Source organism: Mixia osmundae (genome assembly GCF_000708205.1).
Source record: "Mixia osmundae IAM 14324 unplaced genomic scaffold scaffold_1, whole genome shotgun sequence".
Taxonomy (NCBI): Eukaryota; Fungi; Basidiomycota; class Mixiomycetes; order Mixiales; family Mixiaceae; genus Mixia; species Mixia osmundae.
In genome coordinates this window covers 983343-1001309 of record NW_014575563.1, presented here as the reverse complement: position 1 = coordinate 1001309, position 17967 = coordinate 983343, and the positions used below count along the sequence as shown (strand labels likewise).

The 17967-nt window shown below is 54.7% G+C and overlaps 12 protein-coding genes across 12 annotated transcripts; 7 read left to right on the top strand and 5 right to left on the bottom strand.

Annotated features, from left to right (window-relative positions):
- Positions 1-845: 845 nt before the first annotated feature.
- L969DRAFT_69220 (uncharacterized protein) lies at positions 846-1222 on the top strand. Its single transcript, XM_014715427.1, has one exon. The coding sequence runs from the start codon at positions 923-925 to the stop codon at positions 1121-1123; it is 201 nt and encodes a 66-aa protein (XP_014570913.1). The 5' UTR covers positions 846-922; the 3' UTR covers positions 1124-1222.
- A 321-nt stretch (positions 1223-1543) lies between these two features.
- L969DRAFT_44320 (uncharacterized protein) lies at positions 1544-1771 on the top strand (the record flags this gene model as incomplete). The annotated part of the gene is made up of 2 exons (XM_014715426.1): positions 1544-1593; positions 1645-1771. The coding sequence occupies 2 exons, from the start codon at positions 1544-1546 to the stop codon at positions 1769-1771; spliced, it is 177 nt and encodes a 58-aa protein (XP_014570912.1).
- A 47-nt stretch (positions 1772-1818) lies between these two features.
- On the bottom strand, positions 1819-2086 carry L969DRAFT_91742 (uncharacterized protein; the record flags this gene model as incomplete). The annotated part of the gene is made up of 3 exons (XM_014715425.1): positions 1819-1859; positions 1911-1963; positions 2016-2086. The coding sequence occupies 3 exons, from the start codon at positions 2084-2086 to the stop codon at positions 1819-1821; spliced, it is 165 nt and encodes a 54-aa protein (XP_014570911.1).
- A 96-nt stretch (positions 2087-2182) lies between these two features.
- Positions 2183-2422, top strand: L969DRAFT_91741 (uncharacterized protein; the record flags this gene model as incomplete). The annotated part of the gene is made up of 1 exon (XM_014715424.1): positions 2183-2422. The coding sequence occupies one exon, from the start codon at positions 2183-2185 to the stop codon at positions 2420-2422; it is 240 nt and encodes a 79-aa protein (XP_014570910.1).
- Positions 2423-2429: 7 nt separating this feature from the next.
- On the bottom strand, positions 2430-3979 carry L969DRAFT_91740 (uncharacterized protein; the record flags this gene model as incomplete). Its single annotated transcript, XM_014715423.1, has 7 exons — positions 2430-2517; positions 2568-3034; positions 3087-3387; positions 3439-3534; positions 3594-3680; positions 3741-3826; positions 3893-3979. The coding sequence occupies 7 exons, from the start codon at positions 3977-3979 to the stop codon at positions 2430-2432; spliced, it is 1212 nt and encodes a 403-aa protein (XP_014570909.1).
- A 34-nt stretch (positions 3980-4013) lies between these two features.
- L969DRAFT_141971 (uncharacterized protein) lies at positions 4014-4611 on the top strand. Its single transcript, XM_014715422.1, has one exon. The coding sequence runs from the start codon at positions 4087-4089 to the stop codon at positions 4357-4359; it is 273 nt and encodes a 90-aa protein (XP_014570908.1). The 5' UTR covers positions 4014-4086; the 3' UTR covers positions 4360-4611.
- On the bottom strand, positions 4372-6216 carry L969DRAFT_91738 (uncharacterized protein; the record flags this gene model as incomplete). The annotated part of the gene is made up of 4 exons (XM_014715421.1): positions 4372-4569; positions 4624-4698; positions 4761-5108; positions 5161-6216. The coding sequence occupies 4 exons, from the start codon at positions 6214-6216 to the stop codon at positions 4372-4374; spliced, it is 1677 nt and encodes a 558-aa protein (XP_014570907.1).
- Positions 6217-6273: 57 nt separating this feature from the next.
- On the top strand, positions 6274-8317 carry L969DRAFT_84138 (uncharacterized protein). Its single transcript, XM_014715420.1, has 7 exons — positions 6274-6958; positions 7005-7073; positions 7124-7240; positions 7294-7398; positions 7450-7551; positions 7602-8104; positions 8157-8317. The coding sequence occupies exons 1-7, from the start codon at positions 6290-6292 to the stop codon at positions 8233-8235; spliced, it is 1644 nt and encodes a 547-aa protein (XP_014570906.1). The 5' UTR covers positions 6274-6289; the 3' UTR covers positions 8236-8317.
- Positions 8270-9053, bottom strand: L969DRAFT_91736 (uncharacterized protein; the record flags this gene model as incomplete). Its single annotated transcript, XM_014715419.1, has 5 exons — positions 8270-8473; positions 8523-8551; positions 8823-8872; positions 8917-8975; positions 9027-9053. The coding sequence occupies 5 exons, from the start codon at positions 9051-9053 to the stop codon at positions 8270-8272; spliced, it is 369 nt and encodes a 122-aa protein (XP_014570905.1).
- Positions 9054-9160: 107 nt separating this feature from the next.
- On the top strand, positions 9161-12335 carry L969DRAFT_91735 (uncharacterized protein; the record flags this gene model as incomplete). The annotated part of the gene is made up of 14 exons (XM_014715417.1): positions 9161-9284; positions 9353-9480; positions 9541-9634; positions 9684-9911; positions 9974-10085; positions 10191-10355; positions 10408-10511; positions 10564-10727; positions 10789-10978; positions 11034-11341; positions 11392-11451; positions 11500-11845; positions 11901-12120; positions 12176-12335. The coding sequence occupies 14 exons, from the start codon at positions 9161-9163 to the stop codon at positions 12333-12335; spliced, it is 2403 nt and encodes an 800-aa protein (XP_014570903.1).
- Positions 12336-12481: 146 nt separating this feature from the next.
- Positions 12482-15565, top strand: L969DRAFT_100782 (glycosyltransferase family 22 protein; the record flags this gene model as incomplete). Its single annotated transcript, XM_014715416.1, has 9 exons — positions 12482-12668; positions 12723-12873; positions 12920-13093; positions 13143-13373; positions 13426-13756; positions 13805-13959; positions 14006-14357; positions 14444-15326; positions 15380-15565. Exons 1-9 carry the CDS (start codon positions 12534-12536, stop codon positions 15563-15565), a joined length of 2598 nt encoding a protein of 865 aa, XP_014570902.1. The 5' UTR covers positions 12482-12533.
- A 317-nt stretch (positions 15566-15882) lies between these two features.
- On the bottom strand, positions 15883-17617 carry L969DRAFT_42892 (uncharacterized protein; the record flags this gene model as incomplete). The annotated part of the gene is made up of 7 exons (XM_014715415.1): positions 15883-16348; positions 16399-16542; positions 16591-16882; positions 16936-17187; positions 17262-17358; positions 17422-17491; positions 17565-17617. The coding sequence occupies 7 exons, from the start codon at positions 17615-17617 to the stop codon at positions 15883-15885; spliced, it is 1374 nt and encodes a 457-aa protein (XP_014570901.1).
- Positions 17618-17967: the final 350 nt, after the last annotated feature.

The following is a 17967-nucleotide window of genomic DNA, read 5'->3' as shown; positions in this document are numbered from 1 at the left end:
CTTGCAGACTGATAGGGATGGCTGCTTCTATGCCGTGCGATTGCAGCGACCGGATGTCAGCCAAAGACGGGTGATCTGCTGTGATGCCGACAAAGCTCATGCACATCATCGGGAGGCGCATCTGCTCGTCGGACAAGAGTGTGACTCTCGCCATTGACTCTATCAAACCACAACGACTCTGCGACTCTGCAAGCGCAAACTCAGGATGGCGACAGCGGGGGTCATAAGCAAGAGAGAGACGGGCAAGCGCGATACCAGCCACTCGTCTCTCTCACGCGTGTCTTTTATGAGTCCTTCTCTTCTTTCGCCCATGTCACTGCTGACGCACTCGCAAGAGCATTTCATCCAGCAGTGGTTGCTGCCAATGCGCTCATTCTCGATTCGACAGCTACGACTACGCAATGCAATGCAATGCAATGCTTTGCTTTCTTCTCTGTTCATCTCGACTTTGAGTGTCTGCGCGCATCGAAATCGCTGATTGTAGCTATCCCGGTCACGGTACAGTGAGTGCTGAGGCCAGCAGATCTGCCAGCGGCCTATGCATGTCGTCGAGGAGGTAGCAGAGCTGATGATGATGATTGCCGCTGCGATATACAAATATGACTTTATGCTCACCTTTTGCAACGAGCGGGTTGACTGACTCCGAGCGAATGACGCTTGGTTAGGACTGTCTAATGTCACGCGTCGTCGCGGCCAAACGGTCACGTACGCGCTGAGAAGGAGGCGCCCTGTGCGATCCAAATGATATTATTCGAAAACAAGGCGGCGTGTAGCTTTCCCGCACAAAATCCGGCCGCGAATTGCGCGACTCACTCAACTCGACGACAACCTGCACTTCTGGCGATGCTGCCGATATAGTCGCTTCATACTCGAGCGAGGATCCGTCAGTGGAGCCTTGAGACTAACTTCGTATGAGCAGTCGATGATGGGAGCATCTCTGTCGAGCGGTGATGCAGCGAACGAAGGAGTGTTGCCAGTGACGTGGACGGAACAGCAGGAGCAGCTCACGGCCATCCCATGTAGGCACACTCGCTCGCAGAGAGGAGAAGTTGGCTCGACAAGAAGACGACAGCTGCGTTCGAGTCCGCTCAGAAATGCCGATCTGCACAGACCCAGACGGTAGCCTGGCTGACTATCGAATGAGGGGAACCATCTGTCCCATGGTGATGAGGCGAACTTGTGCTGCCCATGACGCTTGGAATGCTCTACTGCATACGGGCTTGTCATGTCGGAGGCGCACTTGGTCGATAAGGATGAGAACGCGGTCGGCAAGAAGAACGACAAGTCACTCTCGAATCTTGCAAACCCGATAGGAGCCCTGAACGCAGAACTTGCAGACTGATAGGGATGGCTGCTTCTATGCCGTGCGATTGCAGCGACCGGATGTCAGCCAAAGACGGGTGATCTGCTGTGATGCCGACAAAGCTCATGCACATCATCGGGAGGCGCATCTGCTCGTCGGACAAGAGTGTGACTCTCGCCATCAACTCTATCAGATCAGACCAACGACTCGACGACAAGAAGGACAAGAAGCAACATAGAGATGGGCAAGCGCGACCACAGCCACTCGTCTCTCTCGCGCGCATGTCATGTGTGCGCCTTGCCCTCCAGTCCGCGTACCGTCGCTGATCCGCCGCGATGCAGCTCGCACTGCAGCCTGGCGCTATCACAGCAGACATGGGTGTGCACTAGGTCTCCCAACATTGAGTATTGGCCGGCTCGTCATCCAGCGTGGCTATTTTGGGCTGTTTCGAGAAGCTCGTCAGCTTGAGCAGGCCATCCACGCCAAACAACTCACAGCCGAGGTGGCAAACATTATTACTGCTTGTCGCTTTGGTTGCAATTGACGTAACTTTGCGCTGTCTCGCTCAATGAGTTTGATGCGTGTGATGTGGCGGATAAACACTGACCGGTCGAGACTTGGCATCCATCTGGCTTGTCGTCCGAAGCGGCTGGAGTGCCGCTTTGGTCGGATCAGGGGGTCAGCTTTGCAAGTGATCACGAAGAGAACTTACTCGTCAGGCATAGGCGAGCTGTTGACGAGCATGGCAAAGGCAAAGACAACGATAGCAAGCTTGAACAACATCTTGAGTTTGAGCAGTTGAGTAGAGTCGGATTGAGTAGAGTGCGATGAAGGTCAGCCAACAGATGCAACAGGCGATACCTGCGACGCGACACTGTGATGCGAAACGGAGTTCCATTATGCTTACACTATGTCTCGAGATCTAAAGGTCACAAAGGTCTGGCGATAGAGGAGCTGCGAATTCGAATCACTCTGAACGATGCATCGGCAAGGATTTCGTCTGATCGTGCGCGCGTGTGTATCGTGCAATTCTGTCTTCTGTTGCCCGAAAGACAGACGAGATTGCGGGCGAAAGCTGAGAGCATGCAGACAAGTGAAGCGAGACAATGCGACGAGTAGATTGCGCTCATGATGCGCGTGATGGCGGCTGCTTGTCGCTGCCGTAAATCCATTCTGCTACCGCTTTGCTGGCCTCTTTCGGGTCAGAAGGCAGACTGACACTTTCGTTGAGCTACCACGAGAACGCAAGAGATAGAGAACGTACTCAAACTTGGGCGCCCATTCGTCGCCTTTGAGCACAAAGTACTTCGGCTCATGAGTCTCGCTCTTGTGGTCGCGATCCTTTGCGCGATCCCGCTGCGCATCTTCGATCGCCGTCTTTGCATCGGTGGCAGCATCGAGATCGTTCTTCTTGATCGCGGCAGTGACCTTGCTCCATAGCTTTCGGGACTCGTGATCGAGTTGGTCAGCTTCATCAGATACACTCTTTGGCGTCACGTCCGCTTTGCCGGCATCGAACAGGACCTTCTTCTCGCCGTCACGCTTGATCTCCATGACTTCGCTCCACTTGCCACTGATCTCCGCGAATTCAGATTTCTTGCCTTCCTTCGCATGACCGTGCAAAGAGTTGTAGGTGCCGCCGAAGAAAGGCTTGCTCTTGAATTCGATGTCGCACGTCATGTCGTTCGCAGCATTCTCGACGTGACTGACATCGCCAATCTCGAGCACCATCTGTGTATGCGTGTCAGCATGAAGCCAGCAGCCAAGAGCGAGTCTGACTTGCCTTGCCCCACAGAATACCGCGAGCATACATGTTCGGCATGGAGATGATGTATTCGCCGTCCTCTGGCTTATCGAGGAACTTGACCTTTGATGTCCCTTCCATGATTGTCGCAGCAGAGTTGCCCAAGAACTTGCTCTTCGGTCGGAGTTCGCCATAGATGACGAGGCTGTTCTCGGGCGAGACGAAGTAGTAAGCAGAGATGGGTGGGTGATGCGAGACCTGTTCGGCGATGTAGTAGCCTACTGTGCCGTCATTGTAGTCGTATCTGCATCTGAAGAACTCGCCCAATATGGGGTTGTACCTTGACATCGCGCAAGTGAGCTTGCGAACTTCTAGATGAGCTGAAACTCACGGTTTCTTCACGCCCTTTGGCTTGATATGCCAGCCCGCAAGAAAGTATCTGAGCACTTGGATGAAGCGCTCCTTCGAGTCGGGATTCGATCCAGTTCTGCAGCGGACACAGCGCGCGTGAGCTCCCGCGCGGGCCGAAAGAGTGACCTGACTTGCCCGAAGATAAGATCCGGACTGCTGAGAAAGTCGGTGACTCTCTCGAGCATCGAGCGGGGTTCGAGCACAAAGACGGGTAACGTGATTCTGCGCGGCCAAGCTCGAGCGATAAGCGTCGACCAGACGCGTTACGAGCCATGGACTTGCCTACTGAGGTCGACACCGGGACGGAGTTGACTGATGATGCCCATGAGAATGCTCTTGTCGCCCTCATCGAGAACTTCGGTATCGTCCTACATGGCAAGAACAAGTATGCTCAAATTCCGTTGAGATAGCGAACGAAGGGGGAAGGGACGAACGGGATTGGCACCTTCTGGAGCTTTGCCTTCTTGCGCGGGCGAGCCAGCTTTGTCCCGCCCGGTGACCTTACCGAGAAAGCCAGACATAATGGCGCACGTCCGCTTCGAGTGCGCGAGCTGCAAAATACCTGCTTTTTAGCCGTAGTGAGGGTCAGTCAGAAGACAAGACCTTACCTGTGCTAGTATTCTATGCTATGCGCCGGTCTGCAAGGGTGTATGGGGCGCTGATCCGCTGTCGAGCTTGTGATGATGTCGCGGTGCAGCGGAGGCGGGGCGAGAGTGCTCGTTCGTCTAGGACAACGCCGTTCTCTACCGCGATCGGTCTAGGCCGTCTACTATCACAGCGCAGGTGCTCACACGAGCTCTCGACCAGGCCGTGTTGCGAGATTGGTGACACCCCAAATGACGCTCGGCGAGCTTTAGCGTTCCCTACTTTCTCTCACAAAACTTTTGACAAGCATGCATGATCTCACCAAGGCTCAGTCAAAGATGATCTTCTTCGCTGTACCCTTGATGTCATCTCTGAAATGAGCACCGTAAGCAGAATGCTCTTTCTTCTTGATCGTGCCGCCAAAGGCCGTCAGCGCCTCGGGCACCTCTTGCTTGGCGTCTTTGAGCACACGTGTCAACTCGCCCGCGTGCGCCTTGTCGTGGTCGCCAACGAAGAAGGTGATGCTCTGATGTCTCTCATCAGGTCTGTCTATCGGCATGCGAAGAAAGAAACGGCGTACCTTTCCCTTGCGACCGGCTCTTCCTGTTCGGCCTATACGGTGAATATAATCTTCTATCGTCAGGGGAAATGTATACTGCAGGCGCAAAGCGTCAGCTCATTGCTCGTTGTGCCGTCACGGGCTGGCAAGATACTAACATTGATAACGAGCTCGACTTTGGGTATGTCGAGACCACGAGCAGCGACATCGGTAGCTACCATCAAGCCAGCTTTTCCCGTCTTGAAATCGTCTAGCGCCTTCGTTCGCTTGTCCTGGCTGAGATCACCCTGGATGCAGCATACTTCGTAGCCATTGCGCGAGAGGTAGTTTTCCACTCGGACTGCCTCTTTCTTGTACAGCGCAAAGACGAGACATTTCTCGCGAGAGGCCCCGCTGCCTTGCGCTTTAGAAGCCTTGCCTGGCTTGAAGCCTGCCTTGGATAGCGTCCTGAGGAGTTCGTCGTCCTTCATGCGACTGTCTGCAAGGACTTTGACGGTTTGCTCCACCTGTGCGCAGTGTAAGCCAGCTGCATCAACGAGTCAGGCAGCATCATCTTACCGAGGTAGAGGCAGTGAGCTCATCCGAGCCAACGGTGATACGGATGGGGTCAGACATGAAATCTGCGGCCAGACGTCTGACCGAGGTGGGCCAAGTAGCAGAAAACATGCTCGTCCGTCTCCCCTGCTCTTTCGTCTTGCACATGCCGATGATCGTCCGGATATCGTTCTCGAAGCCTTTGTCAAGCATTCTGTCTGCTTCGTCCAGTACGAGGCAACTGACATGACTGAGATCGCAGCATTCCTCGCGGGCGAGATCGAGCAGACGGCCGGGCGTGCCGACGACGATACGCGGATTAGCTCGTAAGAGTCGCTTCTGTTCGTCCTTGGATACACCGCCGTAGATGCACACTGCGCCCAGTCCAATAGGTCGGCCAAGCGCTTCGAGCGTGACGTGGGTTTGCATGGCAAGCTCGCGCGTCGGCGCGACCACGAGCATGGCCACTGACTTTGCTTTCTTCGTACTTTCCTGAGACATGATATAGTGCAGGCCAGGTAAGCCAAAAGCCATGGTCTTGCCGGACCCAGTCTCTGCTATGGCTACACAATCCTTGGCCTTGAAGAGGACGCCCCAGGAAGCAGACTGGATGGGTGTCGGCGACTTGAAATCAAATGTAGCCAGACTGGCGTGCAGATTGCTGGTGAGCGGCAGAGCGTCAAAGCTGAGTACAGGAGGGTACTCTGTAGCTGCAGAGTCGGGCTCATGGCTGATCGAGTGTTCTGTCAAGAATGCCGCTTGTTCTGCTGTGGACGTTGATGCAATTGGCGCACTGGGCTCGCTCGCAGACGCAGCAGAAGAAGCTGCGGAAGCTGCAGCTGCTTTGGCAGCCTTGCGTTGCTTCTTCTCTAGCTTGCGCTGGGCCTTTGCAGCCTTTTCACTGTCGTCTATGCTTGCAATTGCTCCCTCATCGTCCAACTTGCGTTTCTTTGAGCTTTTCTCGGGCTCAGCAGTGCCATTCACCGGAGCTGACGGCAGTGCGTCCTTGGCGAGCTTCTTGGCTGCTTTGCGTGCCGCTCTACGTGCCGCTTTGTCTGCTGCGTCGCTGTCTGTCGACATGATCCTTGGCTGGAGGGTCGGCCAAAATTTTGAGAGTGCTCCGACTCGCGCAGGCCGACTTGCTCGGAGGACGATGCTGAGTCGACAGCTGCTCAGAGCAGCCACACAGTCTCGCCAGACTGCCAGACAGACTGCTCTTGCGCCAAGGCAGAGCTATACCACGCCGCCCAAGCCACCTCGTGCGCTCAAGTATACGCCTTACTCTCGATCGACGACAAGACGGACAGACGAGTCGTCTGCTCCATCTGCCTCGGCCGATGCGGTAGAGAAGGAGCAACACTACAAGGATGCAGCTTTTCCGGAGCATGTTGTGACGGAAGGCGCAACGTCGAGCGATCCAGCTGTGCTCGATACCCGACTGGGCCAGCAGACACAGAACCCACTCGATACCCAAGCCGTACCTTCTTCTGCTCCTCCCGATCAAGCAGAATCGAGTCAGGCGATACAGGAGAGTACAACAGCCGCTCGAACGCCTTCGACGGCCGCCGGACAAAGTCTCACGCGATCCAATGAGACTCTGGCCTCTTCCTATCTGGATGCAACGGAAGTGCTCGGCGATGAGCCGAGGACGGGCGCAAAGAGCACAGCCAAGGGGAGACGGAGCATGTCCTCTATCGAGAAGAAGCGGCAGACTCTGACGAGGTCCTTGCTCGGCTTGATGACTGCCGGAGCGGGCGTTCTTTTGTGGCACATGGGGCGTGACTGGGACGATGATGCGGAGCGACTCATCCTAGGATCTGAAGTCAGACTCACAGATGACTGGCGCAACGTAGCTGATATCTTTGCAGGTCCCGACAGATGGTGCTCTGCCCATCAGGTACTATCGCGCCAAAGCGCGTCTCGTCGATCTCACCGATGTCGGCCAGACTCTTTTTCATATGTAGTCCGATGCTGACTATTCATTCAGTACTTCAACAAACCCGCTTGGACACCTCTGTTACCGCCAGAATTACCAGCGACCCATCAGAAACCATACACACTTATACTTGATCTGGACGATCTGCTCGTGCATTCAGAATGGTCTGCAAGTCTTGCCTGTCACTCACACATGAGACTTGCCTGACTTGTCGATCCTAGCGCGAGCATGGATGGCGAACGGCAAAGCGGCCTGGCGTCGATTACTTCTTGGCCTATCTCAACCAATTCTTCGAGATCGTCGTCTTTACGAACCAGCCTGCCTATGTACGTCTATCATATTCCATGGCACGCTCAACTCTGAGCACCCGTTTGCAGACCGCTCTGCCTATCATTGAGAAACTTGATCCGCTCAATTGCAATATCCTGTACAAGCTGTTCCGTGACTGCACACGATACAAAGATCGACAGTATATCAAGGCAAGCTGTGTGCCGCTCAACAAGTGCAGACAGGCTGACATATCATGTAGGACTTGAATTATCTAGGCCGAGATCTCGCAAAAGTCATCATCCTCGATACAAACAAGGACAATTTCCCGCTTCATCCCAACAACGGAGCTGCACTCAAACCATGGCACGGCGAGAGAGACGACAAGGAACTGATCGCTTGGATCCCCTTCCTCGAAGCCGTGGGCATCAACATGCCTCGCGATGTCCGACCCATCTTCGAAGCTTACGAGGGGCAACATATCCCCACTCTGTATGCTCAGAAGGAAGCGGCAATGAAGAAACAGGTCGTCGAACAATGGGAGAAAGAGCAAGAGGCTATCAAATCCCAACACCGAGGGTGGAATCTGGCTTCCTTTTTCGGTCTGAGTAGTGCGCCACGCTCCTCCGCACCGCCTCGTCTGCCCATCGAGATTGATCGCGAGAGAGCGCAAGCGATCTACCTGGACGAACAGAAGTACTGGAAGGATAACGAAGAGAGCATCAAGAAGATGATGCAGGAAGATATCGACAAGCAGACGCGAGAGTGAGCTCGATAGCCTTCCTGCTTGCCTTGCCTCTGCTGATGTGCGATCTAGAATGCGATCTAGTGTCCTGGGCATGCTCAGTGCGTTCAGTCCTCCCCCACCTCAGTCAGGCGAGCCAGCCCAGCGATGACGAGATGATATGTTGTACAACATTGCAAGACTACTCAGCGCAGACGGGTGCCCGATTGCACTCCATCTTGCAACCCTTGACGGACATGCAAGCTTGTCTTCTCTGATCTGAATGTGCTACCCGTCACTGCGGCATGATGGGTCTGGCAGGTCAGCTTGATACCTCGTCTGGGTTCGGCGTTCACGTCACGAAGCGCCGACATGATCTCGTATCGTAGGGCGCTAATGCTGGTCACAGGCTGAAAAGCATTGGAACAGTCTTGCAAGATCACTTTCTTGAGATGAAACAGCAGATGTCAATATGCACTTGACATTGTCTGTGCAGATGTCAGCTTAGCTATCTACGTGCGCGCGTGGGTTAAAAGGAGGCGCGGCCTCAGATTTGGCCTTTTCGGTCGTCATTGCACGAGCTGCATTGCAACCTGAGCGCTTGCAGAGCGAGCAAGGAACGGTTGCGCATGCTCCAAAAGGGTAGCTCCGTAACCGATCTGGTGTGCTGTCTCTCGCATCGTCATATTGACAAATTGAAGAGGAGCAATTCATCATAGGACTTTTGTTCGGATCGCGCGCAAAGTCGGATGCACTTACACTTCAGCGTGTTGGGTTGGGCAGAAGTGCTGCACGACGGCCGCGCGATGCTGCGAGTGAGATGACGACGCAGCAGAGCGTCCAGCCGAGGAACTTGTAGAATGCCGCGTTGGAGGCTTGCCGTTCTTCGAGAGGGGATCGATAGCTTGCAAACTGTCGCTATCTCCGGTCAGCGATACAAGGGGGAGTAGGTCAGAGTCTGACGATCGCGCGAAGATTCGGCAAAGCCATCTTGTCGGCCTTGTCGAGGGGCCTTCGAATGGCAGACAGTCGCGACTTGCCGGAAGCGCGACACAGCGAGCCGTTGATAACAGACTGGACGCTCAGCCCGGCTCGTCATGAGCAAGCAAGCCAACAAGCGGCTGCAAAAGGAGTATGCCAATCTTGCAAAGGCGCCTCCGCCGTTCAGCATAGCTCGTGCAGATGAGAGCAACCTATTGGACTGCTTCTTCATCATGCGAGGTGAGAGCAGCCTCGACTGCCCCTCAGGCTCGTTGCGCTGAAGCGCTCACGACGACGATGACGAGCAGGCCCTCCTGATTCGCCGTATCATGGCGGGGAATACTTTGGCGTGCTCAGCTTTCCGTCAGACTATCCTTTCAAGCCGCCTGGTATCAAGATGATCACGCCCTCTGGGCGGTTCAGTCCGAACACCAAGGCAGGTACATCTCTCTTCTTGCGCCTAGCAGATGTTTACGCGCTAGCACTCCTTTTGCAGCTCTGCACATCTTTCTCAGACTTTCATCCCGGCTCGTGGAACCCGGCCTGGTCGATCGCGAGCATCCTGACGGGCTTGCTGTCCTTTATGCTTTGTGCGTCTCCCTCTCTGCTCACTGATCGCGCGCTGACACTCTCCGACAGCGGATGAGATCACGACAGGCTCTGTGAGGAGTACAGATGCAGAGAAGCGCGAGAAAGCGCGAGCATCGCACGACTTCAACCGTGCCAACCTCAAATTCCGTACCATCTTTCCAGAATACGCAGAGCCGCATATACGCGAACTACCCAACATGGGAGAAGCGGACAGAGGACCCAACGTGGCGGCTATGCCTCCCACACCTGCATCTGCCGCCTCAGAAGCGCAAGGAGGTCGGTTCGTCTGCCCACGATGCGTCGCCTCTCGCTCGGACGCTGATGCTTGCAATTGCCAGCTGATCCGGGAACAGCACGACCACAGGGCGATGCGCTCGAGCTACCTCTGGCGCGGAACCCGTTATTCAGACGTATCGCCATCGGCACGCTCGCCATCGTCGCCGTGAGCGCGTTCATCAATCTCTTCATCGACTAGAGAGCTGTTCATTGTTTTCCCCGCCCGCATGCTCAAGCTCGAGCTGTTGTTGTACTGCTCCTATGCATTCATTGTCTTAGATTAGATCTACATCGATCGCATCGCGCGCGCATCCTGGGCCTGCAGCTCAGTCCTACCCCTTTTGCCGCCAAGATGGAGGAGGTCACCAGCAAGACGGTGCCCTCTGACCGCGGGCAGTCTCTCAGACCAGACGCCAAGACAGCGCGCTACGACAGACAGCTCAGGTTCGGCCGGAAAAGCACCACCTATGTACGAATTGATGACACTTTACGACAGATTATGGGCGACTGCAGGTCAAGCTGCGCTCGAGAATGCCAACATCCTCGTCGTCAGTGGTACAGCGACGGCGACTCAGACTCTCAAGAACCTCGTCCTGCCCGGTACATCCATTTGTGCCACTGTTGGACGCAGGCAAGCTAATGAACGCGATAGGTATCGGCGCCTTCACCGTACTGGACGAAGTCAGAGTCAAGCCTGAAGACATCGGTCACAATTTCTTCTTGACGAGAGATGCGGTTGGTCGCAGAAGGGCAGAAGAGGTCGTACCGCTGCTCTGCGAAATGAACGAGGCAGTCAAAGGCAGTTCAGTCACAAGCGCAAGTCGTCCCACGCCATCAGCTCCTGACGACGAGCTGACGAGTGCGCATTGATTTGCAGAGTCTAGCAGCATATCTCGCTTCCGATCCAGACGTCCTTGCGCCGTACTCCCTTGCGGTCTGTGTCAACACCCATCCCTCTGAAACGCTCGCCTTGGCCGATCGATGCTGGGAACTCAGAATACCGCTCATCTCCGTCAAATCGTGCGGCTTCATCGGTTCTATCCGCACGCAAGTGGAAGAGATGCAGAGTGAGTTGCCCGGCTGCTCATGTGACACTCCGATTGATCCTCATGGAGAACGTAGTCGTAGAGACGCATCCCGCAAACACGGTAGACTTGCGACTCGACGCGCCCTTTCCTGCGCTACTCGAGCACGTCAACAGCGTCCAATTCGAAACGCTCGACAGCCTCGAACATGGTCACATTCCCTCTGTCGTCATCCTGATCAAAGTGCTTGAAGAGTGGCGAGCTCAGAGAGAGGGTCGCTTGCCAAAGACGTCGGCAGAGCGCAATGAGATAAAGAAGAACATTCTCGCGCTCAAGCGGACAGCTGACGAGGAGAACTTTGACGAAGCGCTAGGTCTGGTCACGAAGCTCTTCAATACCTCCAAAGTCTGTCTATCCGCTTTGGCTCTCTTGCAATGCTGAATGATTCGATACAGGTTCCGAGCGAGATCGAAGCCCTTTTCAGTGATTCACAATGCGAGCACCTCAGTTCAGAGGTCGGTCTGAATGTCAAGTCATCACAACGTAGCTGACCCGCAAGCCAGTCGACGTCTTTCTGGCTATTGCTACGGGCAGTCCGTAACTTTGTCAGATCGGATAGCAGTGGTTCACAGGGTCTATTACCTCTGACGGGGACACTGCCGGACATGAAAGCGACTTCAGCAGGCTATGTCGCTCTGCAACGCATCTACAAACGAAAAGCCCAGCACGATCTTGAAGCCGTCACTGTCGAGCTACACAAGATCATGCAGTTGCTCGACCGTGATACCAACTCGATACCAGAAGACCAGATCAGCTCGTTCGTCAAGCACGCTGCGTATCTCAAAGTACTCAGAGGTCGTTCGATGCGAGATGACTGGGAGCGTCCGCTCTTGAAAGGCGACCAACTTGGTCCGTCCATTCGTCTCTACCATAGTCGCGCAAGGGTACTGACACCTCGACATAGCTTCTGAGCTTGCACAAGAGGACTCGCTCTTGGCATGGTGTATCGCTCTGCGTGCGGCAGATCTCTTCCATCTCCAAAAGCTCCGATGGCCGGGTACAAGTGCAGCAGATGCAGACGGTCTGTTGGACATCGAAGCGATGGAGAAGCATGCGCTCAAAATTCTCGATACGCTCGAAGCCGGTGCGATGACGGAATCATTACGCAATGCGCTCATTGAAGTGTCAGTGATCCTGTCATCATCTACAATCGAGCACCGGGGCTGACAGTATGAATAGATGCCGTGCGGGCAACTCAGATATGCCGCAAATTGCAGCCATACTAGGAGGAATCGTTTCGCAGGAAGCCATCAAGCTCGTCACGCGACAGTACGTTCCCCTTATAGGGACGTGCATCTTTGATGGCATCAAGAGTCGCACGGGCGTCGTGTCGTTATGATAAGTACATGCGTGGTTCTGCAGCATGGCAGCCTCTTGTATCCCCTCGTTTGCTTGTAGATTGCAATTCGAGCGGGCGCCAATATCTTCGCGAGCGCGTGACTTTTGGAAACGCGTGGTCAGATCGGTCAGATTCGGTTTAATTTACTTCCAAGGTGACGTCCACACTTCGACCTGCGTAGCGTCTGCAGCGGTCGCCATGGAGGCTCTGCTTGTCTTACCAGCAGCGCTACATCTCTGGCTGGCGCCCTATACCAAAGTAGAAGAGAGCTTTAGCCTACATGCTAGCTATGACATGCTCAAATACGGCACGGCGCGAGAGGCTCTCTATCAGGCGAGAGCAGCACGATATGGCTCCTGACGCTGCGCTGATAGCTCGAGAGACCAGTATGATCATGTAATCAATCCTGGGCCAGTACCAAGGAGCTTCATCGGGCCTCTATGCGCCAGCATGCTCACGAAACTCTTCAATCACTTGTCAGCAATTGCAGATCCAACGCTTGACCTGAGCAGGCCGGGCATGAGGGAACAGATCATCTGTCAGTGATGTTTCGGCTCTCTGTAGCTCGACTGAAGCTGCCGCAGTGCGTTCTGTCATCGGTCTGTACAACATCAGCCAGCTCGGCTATCTCGCGCGACGAATAGGCGCACGACATGGTAGACCCGTACAGCTTGGCATGCTCATTCTCTGCGCATGTCAATTCCATCTGTGCTTCTATATGACTCGTACATTGCCGAATATGTTCGCATTCGGTCTCAGTGCGTTCGTCAGATTACCATGTGAACCGTTCTGACGCGTTCGGTGCAGCTCAGAATGCACTCGGACGACTGCTTTTCCCTTTGCCGAGATCATGTTCACCTGATGCGAGACGGCTCGACTCGGCTGTTGGGATTCTTATGCTCACCTTTGCTGCTTTCGCGCTGCGATTTGAACTCCTAGCCTTGCTCGGGCCCGTCTTGATCGCCGGCATCGTACGACAGCACTTTGACTTCTGGCATGTTTTCTTCACTGGGCAGGTCGCCGCAATCTTGAGCGTGGGTAAGCACGTCTTGCGCGATTTGTACTCAAGTGTGCTTAAGCGATTATACAGCTGCAACCTTTGCAATCGATACGTATTTTTGGCAACGGACAGTCTGGCCGGAAGCTGCCTCTGTGCTCTTCAATGTCGTCGAAAATAAGAGCCAGGACTGGGGGGTCTCGCCACCGCTGGCTTACTTCACCACACTCATGCCCAAGATGCTGACCCTCTCGTACACATTGGCGCTCTTTGGCTGTCTTACTCTAGGCAGTGTGCGCAACACGCTCGCGCCGACATTTGCTTTCATAGCGCTGGTCAGCCTGCTCGGTCACAAAGAATGGCGCTTCATTGTCTACGTTGTGCCGCTTTGGAACTTCGCTGCTGTCGCTTTCATTGGGCATATGTTAGTCCTATTTCGTATCGATTAGACAATGATTAATAGTGTGAACAGATACAAAAAGAGCCGCGCCCTGGCAAGGTTGATTTTTGGCGTCCTGATCGTCTCAACCATTGCGGTGACGTGCATAACGGCTGTCGCCTCGTACGACAACTACCCTGGTGGGGTCGCTCTACGGCAATTACATGCTGCCCGTGCGGATCAGGCCAGTAAGCAGACCAGATGGCCATCGAAACGGGTCTCATGTGTGAGCAGACGTGACCGGCAAAGTCCATTTCGACACACTAACAGCAATGACGGGCGCGTCGCTCTTCCTACACGAATTCGAGCCCACCTGGCAGTATGACAAGACAGAGACCTTCACGACGCCGGATGATTACGGAGCATTTGACTATCTCATCGTCGAGCAGTCACCAACAGACAGTGGCAGACTGGGCAATTTTGCTCTTACGGAGACGATCAGTGGCTTCACTGGCCTACGAATGCGGCCCTTTGATCGTGCGCCGGCTTTAGAAGCGGCTCGCAGGTTCTTGTCGTCGCCGCGCAGGCACGAAATGCGTGCTTTGCTGAATCATTGGCCCATTGAAAAGACGCTCTCGCCGCTGTTGTATTGTTACGCGAAGCAATAGCGCGTCTTTGTCAACGTCAAGCAACGATGCATTGGAGTGTTACCGGTCTGCATATCTCGCTTAGCGGACGAGATCTGCTCCAGATCGGGATTGCCATCGGCTTCCCGCTACTGCTTCCACGAGCTCTTGGCTTAGTCAGCCGGCTCGTCACACGATCGTCAAAGAGCAGTTTCGAATCACCCACAGCTGCTCGGCCAAAGTCTGCAAGATGGCGCATGATGCTGTGCTGCACATTCGTAGCCCTCTATGTCTATGCAGCAGCGAGAGCGCCCAGTCATATCTTCAGAGACCACCCCATCCCGCTCGACACGCCAGACGAGAACGTGAGGATGTACTTCATGGCGAGAAATCTGTACAATCTGCAAGAGCAAGGCAAAGCAGAATCGAAAGACCTAGCACTGCATACTCTGGAAGATGACATCCAGGACCTGCTGAGCAGACTGACGAGCTACGAAGCCCGCTTGATCTACGTCCTCATTGGCGACGAACCTTTGCGGTTCTGCGACTGGTGCAGGCCAGGCGTCAAGGAGGACTACATCCTCTTTGCCTTGCCTTGGCACGCCAGATCCTTCGCTGTCGTGGCCACTGTCATCGGTCTGCTCACTGCTTCGACGGGGCGGACGCGATGGCGACCACTCTTTGGCATCTTGCTCTTGCTGGCTGTGATTGCTCAGACAGGCGCACTCGCGAACAACTCGACAGAGGATATGCATTTGCGCAATCTACAGCGCGGGGCTCACATCACTCGTCATCTGTACTTTGCGTTACTGGTGCTCTTGGCTCGTTTCCTGCCGGCGGCGCGTCCTGTATCGCGCGAGAGCTTCGCAACGTCTATCGCGCCCGTGCTGCTCAGGAGCCGTCAGATGGCAGACGAGACCGCCTTGCGGATAGCAGCTAATGACCTGCTCACTGCTGCCATCCTCCGTGACGAGCCAACAAGGCGCAAGGTAAGCTTACCTTCACTTGATGAAGCAACAGCTAACAGATCTGAGTACGACAGGTGATGCGTGTCTATGCAGTCGGCGACAAGCAAGCCGAGGTCACGCTGAAGGACGAGAGGCTGCGCAAGATTGCAAACGAATTGCAGGAACGCGAAGGCGTAAGGACGCACGCGGAAAAGCTCGTCACTACTGCTCTGGCACCGTTCGACCCGAGAGCACAACCAGGAGAGAACGCAAAGAGTTGATGGACGGTAGATGCATCGTTTCGCAATCTGTCTGATCCGAGTCGCGAGCCTGTCGCTAGAGTAGCCTCCCCAACGATTCAATCGCCTGCTGTCCTGCCTGCATGGATGTCTCGTCACAACTGACGCGTTGATGTCGAAGGGACAGCAGTCGTGCCAAGCTGCGCGCCATCAAGAGTGGTGAACATCATCAGATCATTTCACTTTTGTTGCGAGGTGACAAGAGACGATAAAGTAATGCTTGTAGTACATATATGCGCCCGACTTCTACTGCTACGTGTGCCTGATGTTCTACAACGTCACTTCGCGCGCGATCAAGATCACCTCCGCCCATTGTACTGATCCGCCGATCTTGGTGTTTCTTGATCGTCATCCTCGTCTTCAAGACCGAAGACAGGCCCGTGGCCGTTACCCGCGAGGCCGTTATGTCGACTATAATCTCCATCCGCTCGTGCGGTGAGGGACTGCTGCTCTTCGGACAGCGCATCAAAGACCACTGAGGCTTGTGCTTTCGGCTGTTGATAGAAAGACCAGCTGCCTCTTTTGATCGCTGTCGGCCGCCCTGATGGCGATAGTGCATCTGCGAGTGATGATCTTGATTCTGTAATCGAGCCACGTTGGTTGCGAGAAGCATGCTGGAGTGGCATGCTGCCATCCGAAGAGAGCTGCCGGCCGGACAGACTCATCCTAGGCATTACGCCATTCTCGAGCAGCGAATGCCGTGGCCCGTTGGGTATCTGCCGTCCGTTTGCTGTGCCGTCCGGGTCAGAACGAGACAGATTGAGTCTGAAGGGCTATCAGCTTCTGCAGATAGGGCAAGGGAAAAGCGATCTCACAGGTACACGCCACTGAAGATGACGAGGAAGCCGCATAGCAGCGATACTGTGTTTACACCGCCAGATGTATTGAATCCGCGAAATAGAATGAGGGAGGCCACGATTGTCGCCGTTGAGAAGCAGACGTAGTAGATCGGGTTGACTCTGCAGCGCCCATGAGCCACAACGCAGAGAAATGGACGAGACACTTACACATTCGTTGAGAACAGGTCGAGGGCCTTGTTGAAATAATTCATTTGCACGGCAATGCAGACGACCACGACGACCGCGAAGACATAAGTACTCGCATGAGTGAGTTGGTTGTTGCCCGCAAAGGTCAGCTTGAGTGCGATGCCGAAGCCTTTGATGGACATGACGGAGACTGAACCGACGAGCGAGCATATCGATAAGTAGATTAGCGGATTCCTGCTGCCATGCTGTGGCGCGACTTTGTAGATCATATAAAGCGAGAAGCCGAGCACGAAAGCGCAGTAAAACATGAAGCCTGCCGCGATCTTACGTAAGCGCCCCCGCTTCGCTCTGACGGAAGGGATATACCTGGCTGAACGGCGTAGCCCAATATCTCATCGACAGTCTTGATCTCCTTGTCCTCTGGCGCATGTAGGACGATGATGATCGATCCGACTAGGCACAGCGAGCAGCCGACGCGACCGATTTTGCCTAGTTGCTCTTTGAGAAATATGGACGCGAGTATGGCGCCTATCAGCACGGACAGAGCCCCCAGAGGCGTCACTAATATCGGAGGTGCGAACGTGTATGCTGCAAAGTTGGCTATCTCGCCGACGACCACTGCGAGCCGCTGATTTTAATTCTGCTCACTTGATGCACCCAGCGTTGCCACTGCAGCGCATATGAGGACTCACTTGTCACCATACCCGCCCACCAGATCGGGTTGTGAAGGTAGGAGTATGACTCTGAAGAGTTGTAGCCAGCTGATCGATCAGCAGCATCTATCAAGCCCTACAACGCGTCGCCACAACGTCAACGCGGTTCTCCTGACCATGTGTAACCAGTCGTGCCGACCTTTTTTGTGATGATGAAGGACGAGCCGATGGCTAATGAGCTCGAGATTGCAAGTCCCAAGCCAATGTACCTGTTGGCCGAGCGCAGGCCCGTCGCGTCAGTTTCCCATGTCTCGTGAGACACGACAGTGCAGCTAGACTGACTTGTCCTCGAGCAAGCTCGCGTTATTGGAGATAGGCCCGACCGCGTCCGCCATGGTCGTATAGGTGTACAGCAGATGGAAGCGAACCGTAAGAGCGTCCGGTCAGAAGGTCGAAAGACGAGGTTTCCTCTTCAAGACCGAGACGTCGGCTGAGCGTGTCGTGTGCTTTTGCGAGCAGTCTAGTGGTGGCCAATGGCCCGTTGAGACTGCTGCTCAGAGAAGCTGGCGCGGAGATTGATGCTCGTCGGGAGGCTTGTAGACTGCTGGACCGCAGCCGAGCTCGCTGTAGCGGTTTGAGGCCGAGGTGAACGTCGAACGCGCTTGCGTGCGTTGCGTGTCGCATCAGGAGAAGGAGCAAGAGCAAGGCTTGACCGGCTGTTGACCGGCTCGAGTATCCTTGAGAG

Bases quoted from the DNA above. Each gene is read 5' to 3' on its own strand.
- L969DRAFT_84138 (XM_014715420.1), top strand. From the start codon at position 6,290: ATGCTGAGTCGACAGCTGCTCAGAGCAGCCACACAGTCTCGCCAGACT. The intron at 6,959-7,004 runs GTCAGACTCACA...ATATCTTTGCAG, and splicing joins GACTCATCCTAGGATCTGAA to GTCCCGACAGATGGTGCTCT. The intron at 7,074-7,123 runs GTCGGCCAGACT...CTATTCATTCAG, and splicing joins GTCTCGTCGATCTCACCGAT to TACTTCAACAAACCCGCTTG.
- L969DRAFT_141971 (XM_014715422.1), top strand. From the start codon at position 4,087: ATGCGCCGGTCTGCAAGGGTGTATGGGGCGCTGATCCGCTGTCGAGCT.
- L969DRAFT_69220 (XM_014715427.1), top strand. From the start codon at position 923: ATGATGGGAGCATCTCTGTCGAGCGGTGATGCAGCGAACGAAGGAGTG.